This window comes from Poecilia latipinna, unplaced genomic scaffold (genome assembly GCF_001443285.1).
Source record: "Poecilia latipinna isolate Pla-1442-1.1 unplaced genomic scaffold, P_latipinna-1.0 Scaffold144, whole genome shotgun sequence".
Classification (NCBI taxonomy): domain Eukaryota; kingdom Metazoa; phylum Chordata; class Actinopteri; order Cyprinodontiformes; family Poeciliidae; genus Poecilia; species Poecilia latipinna.
Genome location: NW_015112760.1, coordinates 399,744 through 410,666, shown reverse-complemented (window position 1 = coordinate 410,666; position 10,923 = coordinate 399,744). Strand labels below are relative to the sequence as shown.

Here is a 10,923-nt window from a genome sequence, read left to right as displayed (position 1 = left end):
TGAGCTATGTCGCCCCCAAGCGGACACTGCGCTTAAATTCAGGACAGTCAGGAGGTTTTCCAGTAAAAACAGTAATTTCACCAAAGTAAAATCGTAAATACAATCAGCTTACAGCATCTCAGCAAACGACAATAAATGTCAAGTTTTTTTTTTCTCTGTATTTTGTGATTTAGATTTTCTTACACCTAATGAAAACATAAAATTATTTTGCACAGAGAATGACATGGGGCCAACAAAAGAGGTTGTAATACAGGAACCTGAGCCAGCTGAAAATTATGTTCATGTATTATACAAAATAAAATCTCAGTGCTTGTTAGGCTCTTTTGTATGAGCTATTGCATAAAAGTGCATGTTATAGAGTCCATTAGGCTGTGGCTCTACTGATTTGTTAAGAAAGCCCAGGTTGCTGTAAAACCAGCAGTCTTTGTTTGCCTTGGTGTTTCCAATCTCCATCTTAGCAACGTGCTTGATGCCATAGATGAACAGTTTCATTATTAGTGACTGAAAATGGTCAAGGTTTTGCTGGCTTCTGCTCTTCCTCTTCCTTTTTGAGAAGTGAACACAGGTGTTCAATGTAATCTAGGAAATTATGTTCTGATGTCTCATGGAAGCTTTCATCTTTTCTTCCAAAGACAAGTACTTCTTCTAATGTCTCAAATAATCAGGAGGCTTCACCTGAGAAAATAACTTTATACCAGTCTTCTGGAGTCTGTCCTTGTATTTACTGCAACTGTCAGTCTGTGCTTTTTTTTCTTTTCTGAAGCAGACATTGTTTTTTTCTGCCCTTTGTCACTGCCCTATTATTTAACTTACTATGCTATATTCATACTCATCATTGTTCAATCAGCTCTACATTGGCAGCAACTTGTTTTTATAGCTCACTCTTCAGCAGGTGAAGGTCCTGGAATTTGCTGAATCCAATTTAAGTTATGAAAGTCATATTGAGCTCTCTGCAATTCTTGTCATTATGGAAAAGTGGCCAGAGGAAAACTACTGTTGAAGAAAGCGACATAAGAAGTTCAATTTTCTGTAAATTTGGTGAATTTTCTGAGGACACTCTTGTCAGATCGGGCCAAAGCTGAACATAACTGCAGTGTTTGGATGACAACTAACACTGTGCATCACCCTGAACACAACATACACTACGAGGAAGGAAACTGGCTGAAGTTGAAGGTGGATCGACCTAAATGGAGGGCAATCCTAGGAGAAAATCAATTAAAGGATCCAGACTTGAGGCTGGGTTCAAGAGGTTTAGCTTCCACGAGATCAACGACCCTGAACATACAGCCAGGGCTACCTCGGAATAGCTTAGATAAAAATATATTTATGTGTTGTTGGGAATTGCCCAGTCAGAGTCCTGACCTAAATCCAGCTGACAGTCTGAGGCAAGATTTGAAAAAGGATGGTCACGGAGACGCTCCATGGACCAGATGATGATTGTTTGCAGGCAGCTTCTAGCCCTTATTTTACATTTTATTCATGCTTTAGTTAACAAACCAATCAACAAAGTAAAGATATTAAGTGCTAATAAAAGCAATGTAAATGCAGGCCAATGAAGATTAAAAAAATAAAAGAAGTGAAAACACTTTGGGTTACATAAAATTGAAGATGTCATTTAAACATAAATATAAATGTGTAAAGACAAGTGCAGCAGCCTATGCAGTTACATTTTTTCCTTATTTATTCATGAATAAGCTCATATCTGAGCCCTTCACATGTTCCCATCAGTTTTAAATTAAATTCAACTGAGGGGGGGGTTATGTTGCAGAGCTTGCAGGTACATCACCGTAGCTTTCAGAGGTACTGGATGAATCAGAGACGTGACTCATGTTTTTCCTGCAATAAAAAACATTCAATCTCTCCAGTGAAGTTCTCTGAGAACAATAATCATCCACTGGAACAAAGACGTCACTGACTTAATCAGTTACCAAATTACTGCACGAAAACCATTGATTTGGACGTCAAGGTTTTAAGCACCATTTAAAAGAACATTTCGGTAAGTAATTTTCTTAAACTCACTATATGTAATAGGTAACATGCTGAGACGCCAGCAAATCACACACGTTTTCACCGAATAATGGGCCTTAAGAGAGAAGTAAAACAAATACCAACCTTCTAAAGTCACAAAATTAGTAATTAGTTAATAGAGTTCATCTGTGTTCAATCTAGCTTCAGTTTTAAGTCCAGCTGTTCTGTGAAGGGTTGTTGGAGGGCCTCAGGGAAGAAACAGCATGGAGGAGGAACACGGCAGACGGGCATTGAACGTCACACAGAGCGCTGCTCAAACATCGGCTGAAAACGGAAAGAGCATGGCACGACTGCATACTGAGGTGTGACCGTTCCCCTGGACCGGCAGACTAAGACCATAAGAGTGGTAATTAGAGAAGGAGCAAAGAGTTCCACGGTCTTTCTGGATGAGCTGCACAGTTTAGGTGGGAGAATCTGTTTGCAGCATAGCTCATAGTCTCCACAATTTTCACTGTTGTACCATCGTTGAACGGAAACGGTGAAAAGAGAATCTGTAATTTCCCCTGCATAAAATGAAATGTGGAGAAAAAAAAATTACTAGATCAAAACAAAGAATTCATTTTTATTAGACATAAAATGTTATGGGTGGTGGAAAACTAAAAATGCATATTATCCCCAAAACAAAAAAAAATCCTACTGTGAAAAATGCTGGTGTCAGCATTATGCTGCGGGAATAGGGAGTCTCTGACAAGCTGATGGAAAGATGGATGGAGCTAAATGCAGTCAAAACATTAGAAATTTTTATTTACAAAAAGGTTTGAAAACCATGTGTAATTTAACCTGTACTACATGCTCTCTGTGTGAAACTGTCGAAAAAGGTTGTGAATACCTTTGCTAAGTCCTCCACACATTTATTCTTGATAAATATTAATACAAATCCTTCAAATGTAAGAAGAGAATTATGATGGAACTAATTAAGCAGTCAGTTTTGCGGATTCGATACAAGTAGGTGAGAAAGGATCATCAACGGTATACAGCTGACAGTAATAAACTGATTTCCATTTGAATCTTTTCTAATTTCTATGTATAGTATATGTCACTGGATACAGTTTATTAGTGTGTTTGCGTGAATTATATTAAGATATACTGATGCTTTTAGTCTTTGGAAAAGGTTTATTGATAATAATACCAGTGAATCACCAGCTTCGTAATTTCAGGCTTCACCCAGATATTGTTTACCAGCGCGTTAAGATCTACTTTCCTTCTGCGACAAACATCTGGACTTTGTGAGCAGAGAGTGCAGCATGATGCCTGTGGCCACAGAGACGTTCAGAGACTCGATGCCAGGTGCCAAGTCTCTTCCAGCTGGGATGGTGAGCAGGGTTTGGCACACGGAGAGGAGCTTCCCAGAGAGCCCTTCCCCCTCGCTTCCCACCAGCAGCATCGTCGGCCTGGTCACCTGAAAGTCGGAACAAGGGGTAACAGGAATCCGGGACGCCTCCGGATCTGCTCCCACTGTCCCAACCACCTGCCAACCCTGTTTCACCTTCGTCCTCAACATGTCCTCCAGGCTGTCGCATCCGTACACCCTCATGGCCTCCATGACGCCCGAGCTGGCCTTGCTGACCACCGGAGACAGGGGGCAGCTGTGGCGAAGGCTGCTGATCACTCTGTCCACGCCGAGGAAATAAGCAGAGCGCAGGATGGCACCCAGGTTCATCGGGTCCTGGATTCTTTCCAGGACCAGCCACAGAGGGACGCCATGCCCGCTTGTGTCGGATTCAGAGTCAAAGGTGAGAAAGTTCAGGGGACTGGCTCGCAGACATACTCCCTGATGTACTCCTCCAGAGGTCATCTTGTCCAGATCCTTCTTGCTCACCCGACTGACTTGTACCCCTCGCCGATGTGCTTCCTCACATACCGATAAGACAGAGGCCCTCAGAGAGGTGTCACCGTCTTTAACCAACAGCTGGTAGACCTTCCTTCTCCCCTGGGTGAGAGCCAGGAGACAGGGAGCAATGCCAAAGACAATTTCAGCCGTACCTTCTTGCTTTGGTCTCGGCTGCCTCTCTTTGTCTGCAGGGAAGTCTTCCAGACTCAGTTTCCTGAGCTCAGATGATACCTTGAAAACTCCCCCCCTCCCATGATTCTGTGATGGTGGGATATCATTCTTTGAGGATTTATCCTTGAATGACCTCTTATGGTCTGTTATCCTTTCAGCTACAGCAGGGTGATGTGAAGCAGTGGAGGGATTTGACCCTCTGTGGCGCCTTCTGACCGCAGGGTCCCGGTTTCTGTCCTTTGGGCTCAGGTGGGAAGTCTCTGCTGGAGGCCCCAAAGAGGACACTGGTCTGGACAGTTTTCTGCACCAGTCAAGAACAAACTTGTGCTGGTGGGTATAACTGCTGAGCCACATGTTTTAAAATGGCTGCAAAAAGGTCGAGATGCAATTAAAGTCCGTCCAAATGAAACTTGCCAAAAACGTCTGGAATCCTCAGATCACTCCACGTGGTCACACATTTTGCAAAGAGCCGTTGAATCTCAGATGGGATGATTTTCACCTACGGAAGAAATATATGCAGCTTGTACGTGAACTACGCACATGTGCGATTGACGCTATGTCAAGTGAACAATATTAGCACCGGATATCAAAACGTTTTAGCTAATAAAATAAAAGCGAGATGAACAGCGTTGTTGGCACAATATTTAAAAAGACAAAACAAAACATTTCTTCACATCTGAAATCACCAGAAGTTATTCATTCAAAAAAATAAAAAAATAAAATGTAATATTAACGTCGCAGGAGGAGTATGTAGCCTACTCTTTTACTCAGGAATTCTTGTAAGATTTTTTTTAATATAAAGCAAAATTGCACACAAACTCATTCCAACTACCCAAGGTGAAACGTAAAGCAATAATAAAACACAACTAGTGAATAAATTATAAAAAAATAAATAAATGAGGGTCAGTAGTTTTTAAGATAAAAAAAGCTATACATTGGATGCAACGTAGAAAAACAGCTCTTTTTAACACGGACCAAAGGACAAATAATTAATAAATTATTAAATAATGAATTAATCAATTAATTATATTGTCTTTATTCCTTTGGGATGTCCATTTTATTTTTTATTTTTTTGATCTATATTTTTTGTTCTTTGTTTGTTTTAATTTTTTAATCAATTATTAGGTGATAATATATTATGAGCTTGTGGTTATATGGTATGTGTGATCCGAGGGTATCAGCTCAAACAACCATCCACGACAACGGGTGTTTGAGCTGGTGACCTCAGGTCACGTCCCGAGATCACGCACCAACAGATGTAGTGACAAATTTTAAAATCGTTTTATAACTGTAATTAAAACCTCACCTCTATAAACTGGACCATGTGAAAAACACAAGTGCAATTTTATTTATTTGTTTACTTCTAATTTACAGTTACACTATGTATGAACAGCATTTTATTCTGTACATTTTTATTGTTTTGTTTTTCTTTTGTAGTTGCTGTGTTATAACTTTTTGCACATTACATTATGACACATTTTTAAGTGTGTAAAGATTTTTATCTTTCAACTTTCTGTATCCTTATTGCTTGACTTCAAATCATTGTGCTTCTTGTGATGTCATTGGCTCTTAAGAATACCTGCAGAATTAGCTTTGCTTTTTTTATTGTTATATTTGTTTATTAAATTATACTGTGAAATTATATTGTGGACATTCAAACTTTATTACCCAGCTGTGTTTTTTTTTTTTTCATTGTACATTTGTTATTTAAAACTAGAACGCACAAAGCCATATCTGTATCTGTTACTGTAATTTTTAGCGGTGGATTTTTCTTTTGGGTGTGTATTTAAATTCACACTTGTATTTTAAAAGTTATTTCTATCAACTTCCGGCAATTTGATTAGCTTGACTCATATGACGAAACGGCAAAACTGACGTCTTCTTCGTCGTTCCGTGGCTACGTCACTTCCCGGAAGGGCAACTGTAGCAACACGGAAGCATTGGAAGGAAAACAAATAAGCGTTTAATTTTGAGTCAATTTGAAGTCAGAGAAAAGCTGCTGGGCGCCGTTTTTCTTCTGTGTTTCCCTGTCTTTGAGGAAAACTGTGGTCTATGGTAAGTGTGACTTTCTCTCGGCTCCGGTGGGTTCGGTGTGTCAGGTTAGACAGGAACAGAACCGAGTCAAACGGGGCTCGAACCTGACTTTAGGCCTTTTTGGTCACATTACTAACAGCTGAGAGATTTACAACCCAGGATTTAATCTTACTAATATAGTAAAATATAAAAGAACAACATGTCGGAAATCATTTAAAGACGCTTAAAACGAGATGCGTTTATGGTGAACAGCTCATGTTCATATGGGAATCCCCTCTTTTTTTATGTAACTACTTGTACAGATACCGAACTGACCTAATAGTTAGATGATACATCAGAAATGACGTCAGGTTTCGTTAAATATGTCAGTATATTTTTCTGGCAAAAGGATGGAAAGTGTCACATTTTTGTTTTTCAGTCAGATCTCTCTAAAAGTATTTTATTTCACCTACATCTGAAAGTTTAATCGCAGTTTAAAAACTAATTTCGATTATTAACATGTTATCTTGTCATTTTGGAGACCAGAACAATGTAAGACTGTTGAAAGTGTCTTTTCTTTACAGTAAGTACACAAATTCATAAATTTTGCTCACCTCAGAAGAAAAAATGCTTTAATTTGCTACTCATAGTAGTTTTTACTTACTTTCTTCATAGTTACTGAACATTTCTATCTTACTGTTGATTTGGTTTAAAGCACATTTAGCGAGATGTCAAAGAAGCTGCTTGAGTGAATTTTCACTGGCTGTCTCTAGAGCATAGAGTGAAGATGCACTGCCCCTCCCTCACCTGTTGCTGCACATTCAACCAGTGGGCTGAAAACTGTCCTACAATAAAGACAGTTTATATATATATATATAAAGTGCAAAACTATAATTGGCCAGCTACCAGCAGCTTCTCTGTGTGTGTAAGGTTAAATTTCCTTTGACACTTTGCTGGATAACATAATACAGTTATTTTGTTGGGACTCAGTCATAGCTAATCTGTAGGTTCACAGCACATCAACATACAATGAATCTTTCTTTTGTCAGGACATCTTGTTCTCTGCTCTGTAGTGCAGACTTGTGGCTGAACAACAAATAAAACCTGGCCCACAGAGACTTTTATCTAGTTGTAATGATGTCATCGGTCAAGTGATGAGTGACTCAGCACATTCCAGACTACTTTTAAGTTTCACTTAATTTTCCACCCGATTGTGTAAAAAGAAATGAGACCTTATTGCGGCTGTAGTCCCATAATATATCAGATAAGTTGGTAAGTAAGTATTTATACATGTGGTGATTTAGATTCAGTTTGAAATGCATACCATAAATGGATGCATTTACCTGTAATTAATTTAAGCCTTCAGTAATTTTCTAAAATGCTTGAATTCCTTATTTGTTCAAATATACATACACAATTGTCTGAACAATTTAATTACATTATTTCATGATTCTGTTTTGAATTTTATCAGTGTCATTGGGTTGGGTTCCTGAGACATTTTATAATTTCTATGTAGTAATAATTTACACACTTAAATGAATATTAATTATCTAATTCATTAATTATTTTTATTTATTGTAGTTTTTGAAATGACCACCTACATGAACAATTATTTGACAAGTTATTGATCTGTTGGAATAGCTTTTTGCTTTACAGACTCAAACATTTGTTTATGTTAGTTAATGTTTAGTTTTTTTTCCCATTTTGCATTTTTTTGAAGGATTTCTATTCTATATTTTGCCTCATTTTTATGTTGGACCTTGATATTGCAACAAAAACATTAAAGTGAGTATAAAGTCACAAACACTGTAGGAATTGCTTATCATTTTATAACATTATCCTCTCCAAATGCCTCATTCACCTCTTAAGGTATCATTACAATAGTAACTGCATTAATGAAAACAACCTCATGGCTCCGTTTCACTCATCTTTCTTATTTTTCTTTTTTTTTTAAATTTAATTTTTGTTTTTTGTTTTGTTTTTAGAATATTTTTGACTTTGCTTTCCTTACACAGATGGAGTTCCTGTTTGGAAAGAGGAAGACCCCGGAGGAGATGCTGAGGCAGAACCAGAGGGCGCTCAACCGGGCCATGAGAGACCTGGACCGAGAGCGAATGAAGCTGGAGCAGCAGGAGAAGAAGATCATCGCTGACATAAAGAAGATGGCCAAACAGGGACAAATGGTGAGCTAAAAGGAAGCAGAGATCCACCAGTTCACCAGTATCGGTGACAGGCAGCGCAAATACTGAGAAAACTTTTTTTTTTTTTTTTTTTTTTTGCTTATTCATTACTTGCAGCAATACTAAAAACTCCCAACTATTTGTTTGCCAATAAACACATAAACTAACAACATGACACACTGTTAGAGTTTAACAACAATCAGACGAAGGTTAGGATATGCTGCGACGAATAAATTTATTAAAAAAAAAAAAGAGAACAAAATAATAAAAATAAAAAAAACACCGGATATCTCTGTTTTATAAGGAATTATTTTGTGTTGTCTTAATCTCTGCAGGACGCAGTAAAGATCATGGCGAAGGATTTGGTTCGCACACGGCGGTACGTCAAGAAGTTCATCATGATGAAAGCCAACATTCAGGCCGTCAGCCTAAAAATCCAGACGCTCAAGTCCAACAACAGCATGGCACAGGCGATGAAAGGCGTCACCAAGGCCATGGCCACCATGAACAGACAGGTCTGTGCGCCACGTCCTCTGTGACAGAAGTTAACAGCACTCCTTCCTGTTCTGATGATGTCATTCCCCCCCCTCCCACATTCCCACAGCTGAAGCTCCCTCAGATTCAGAAGATCATGATGGAGTTTGAGAAACAGAGCGAGATAATGGACATGAAGGAGGAGATGATGAACGACGCCATCGATGACGCCATGGGGGATGAGGACGATGAAGAGGAGAGGTAAACGAAACGATGTCAAAAGTGAATACTTTAAACATTACATTTTTAAGGATTGTCCTTATTTGTGAGGGATATGAAACTTTCCAGCAGCTAGTTAGCTTAGCATAAGGCCAGAAATAAGGGGCAATGGAACAACAAGTCTCCCTGTCTAAAAACACAGCGAATATCGTGTTTGTTGACGTGTTCTTCTCATGCAGCGACGCCATCGTCTCCCAAGTGCTGGATGAGCTCGGTCTCAACCTGTCCGACGAGCTGTCAAGTAAGGAAATCCCTCCGATCTTCAGCAGCTCACGTCTTTCGACGCATTCTCCTCCTCAGCATTTTTGCTGAATCCCCTCTGCGTTTTTGTTGCAGATCTTCCCAGCACCGGGGGAAGCCTCTCCGTGGCCGGCGGGAAGAAGGCCGAGCCCCAGGCCGCCTTGGCCGACGCAGACGCGGACCTGGAGGAGCGTCTGAATAACCTGCGGAGAGACTAAATGCGCGAGAACTGTCAGAGAAGCGCACTTTGGCAAGGGTCACCAATACAAACGCACTTGAATCTCTGCGTCTAGATTCTTTTGGAGGCACAAGTGGCCGACTGTTAACAGCGAGCAGGCTGTTCTATAAGGTGTATGGCTTTCTGTTTGAGGTGTTTTCATTTACTGTGTGTGCTATGTATCTTATCATTACGGGGGTCGTTACCCTCCATAGGTCTAGAAAGTCCTCTTCGATTCAGTTAAGACTCTGCCAAATGACACACGTTGTCTGTACATACTAACTTCTCAAAGCATGATGTATTTACGGCTTAGATCAACACTAATTACAGAATATTCAAGGAAAACCAAAAAAATCTAGAGATGTTAAAGAAGGCTAAATTTTATATGACTGACATTTAGAAATGTCAGCACATTTTGTACATGAGGTGGGTTCGGCGTTCTTTTTCTACCATCAATATTAAAACATTATCAGCATTTTTATTCTCTCTAAATGTGGAAGGTTCTAGTGGAAAATATGGTTTATTATGATAATAACTATTGAAATTTGACAAAGAAGACTGGAAAACACTCCTGGAGATTATTTTATTGATGTTTATGAGGTCAGCAGTGTCCTTATTGCAAAAATGTTAAGGAGTTTGTGGTGTTTTTTTTTTGTTTTTTTTTGAGAAATCTAAATTTTGGCTTTATTCAATAAACATTTTTTTTCCAGAAGACTGGGGGAATGGATCAGTTTTCATGTGTAAAACGTCATCATTTGATATATTTTGGACGCTCTCAGCATCTAAGAGCAGATTGGAGAATTACATGATTTGATGGGTCCTAATTGTTCAGTAGATCCCAATTGTTTCATAATCCTGCGATAACATTTCCAACATCTACCAATATATACTGCTCAAAAAAATAAAGGGAACACTCAAATAACACATCCTAGATCTGAATGAATGAAATATTCTCATTGAATACTTTGTTCTGTACAAAGTTGAATGTGCTGACAACAAAATCACACAAAAATCATCGATGGAAATCAAATTTATTAACCAATGGAGGCCTGGATTTGGAGCCACACACAAAATTAAAGTGAAATGTTCCCTTTATTTTTTTGAGCAGTATACTTCCACGAAGCACAGATGATCAAAGACGGATAAAAGAGCTCTTTTCCTTTTGCTGTGTTATTGAGTCACATGTACATTTGACACATTTTTGTTAGAGGGAAATAAACCAGACTTCAACAGTGCTTGTTTAAAGTTTACTTACATGCTTTAAAAACTAATGCAAAGCTGTAGATTTTTAGCTTTTTTTGGTCATAGAGTATATTTTCCTTTTAACAGGCCATTCAGCAATCAAATATAGCTGGAACTCTCACCTGCTACGCGTCTCTATAACGTTCATTTAAGCAGGGAAGACGTTTGAATTTGTGTTTTTTGTTAGGCTATGAGTCTTTATGTATACTGTCAGATAAGCCCGTAGAAAATAAACGGCATCAGAGCAG

The 10,923-nt window shown here is 38.8% G+C and overlaps 2 protein-coding genes across 2 annotated transcripts; one reads left to right on the top strand and one right to left on the bottom strand.

The window, feature by feature from the left end:
- Positions 1-3,121: 3,121 nt before the first annotated feature.
- On the bottom strand, positions 3,122-4,611 carry mrm1 (mitochondrial rRNA methyltransferase 1 homolog (S. cerevisiae)). Its single transcript, XM_015029129.1, has 2 exons — positions 3,515-4,611; positions 3,122-3,427 (listed from the first exon to the last, which is right to left on the bottom strand). Exons 1-2 carry the CDS (start codon positions 4,382-4,384, stop codon positions 3,215-3,217), a joined length of 1,083 nt encoding a protein of 360 aa, XP_014884615.1. The 5' UTR covers positions 4,385-4,611; the 3' UTR covers positions 3,122-3,214.
- Positions 4,612-5,926: 1,315 nt separating this feature from the next.
- Positions 5,927-9,807, top strand: chmp2a (charged multivesicular body protein 2A). The gene is made up of 6 exons (XM_015029130.1): positions 5,927-6,085; positions 8,059-8,226; positions 8,559-8,738; positions 8,828-8,958; positions 9,156-9,217; positions 9,313-9,807. Exons 1-6 carry the CDS (start codon positions 6,083-6,085, stop codon positions 9,432-9,434), a joined length of 666 nt encoding a protein of 221 aa, XP_014884616.1. The 5' UTR covers positions 5,927-6,082; the 3' UTR covers positions 9,435-9,807.
- The last annotated feature ends 1,116 nt before the right edge of the window (positions 9,808-10,923 follow it).

Excerpts from the sequence above, each read along its gene's own strand:
- mrm1 (XM_015029129.1), bottom strand. The coding sequence starts at position 4,384 with ATGTGGCTCAGCAGTTATACCCACCAGCACAAGTTTGTTCTTGACTGG. Across the intron at positions 3,428-3,514 it reads AGGACATGTTGAGGACGAAG|GTGACCAGGCCGACGATGCT; the intron begins GTGAAACAGGGT and ends TCCGACTTTCAG.
- chmp2a (XM_015029130.1), top strand. Across the intron at positions 8,227-8,558 it reads TGGCCAAACAGGGACAAATG|GACGCAGTAAAGATCATGGC; the intron begins GTGAGCTAAAAG and ends TAATCTCTGCAG. Across the intron at positions 8,959-9,155 it reads GAGGACGATGAAGAGGAGAG|CGACGCCATCGTCTCCCAAG; the intron begins GTAAACGAAACG and ends CTTCTCATGCAG.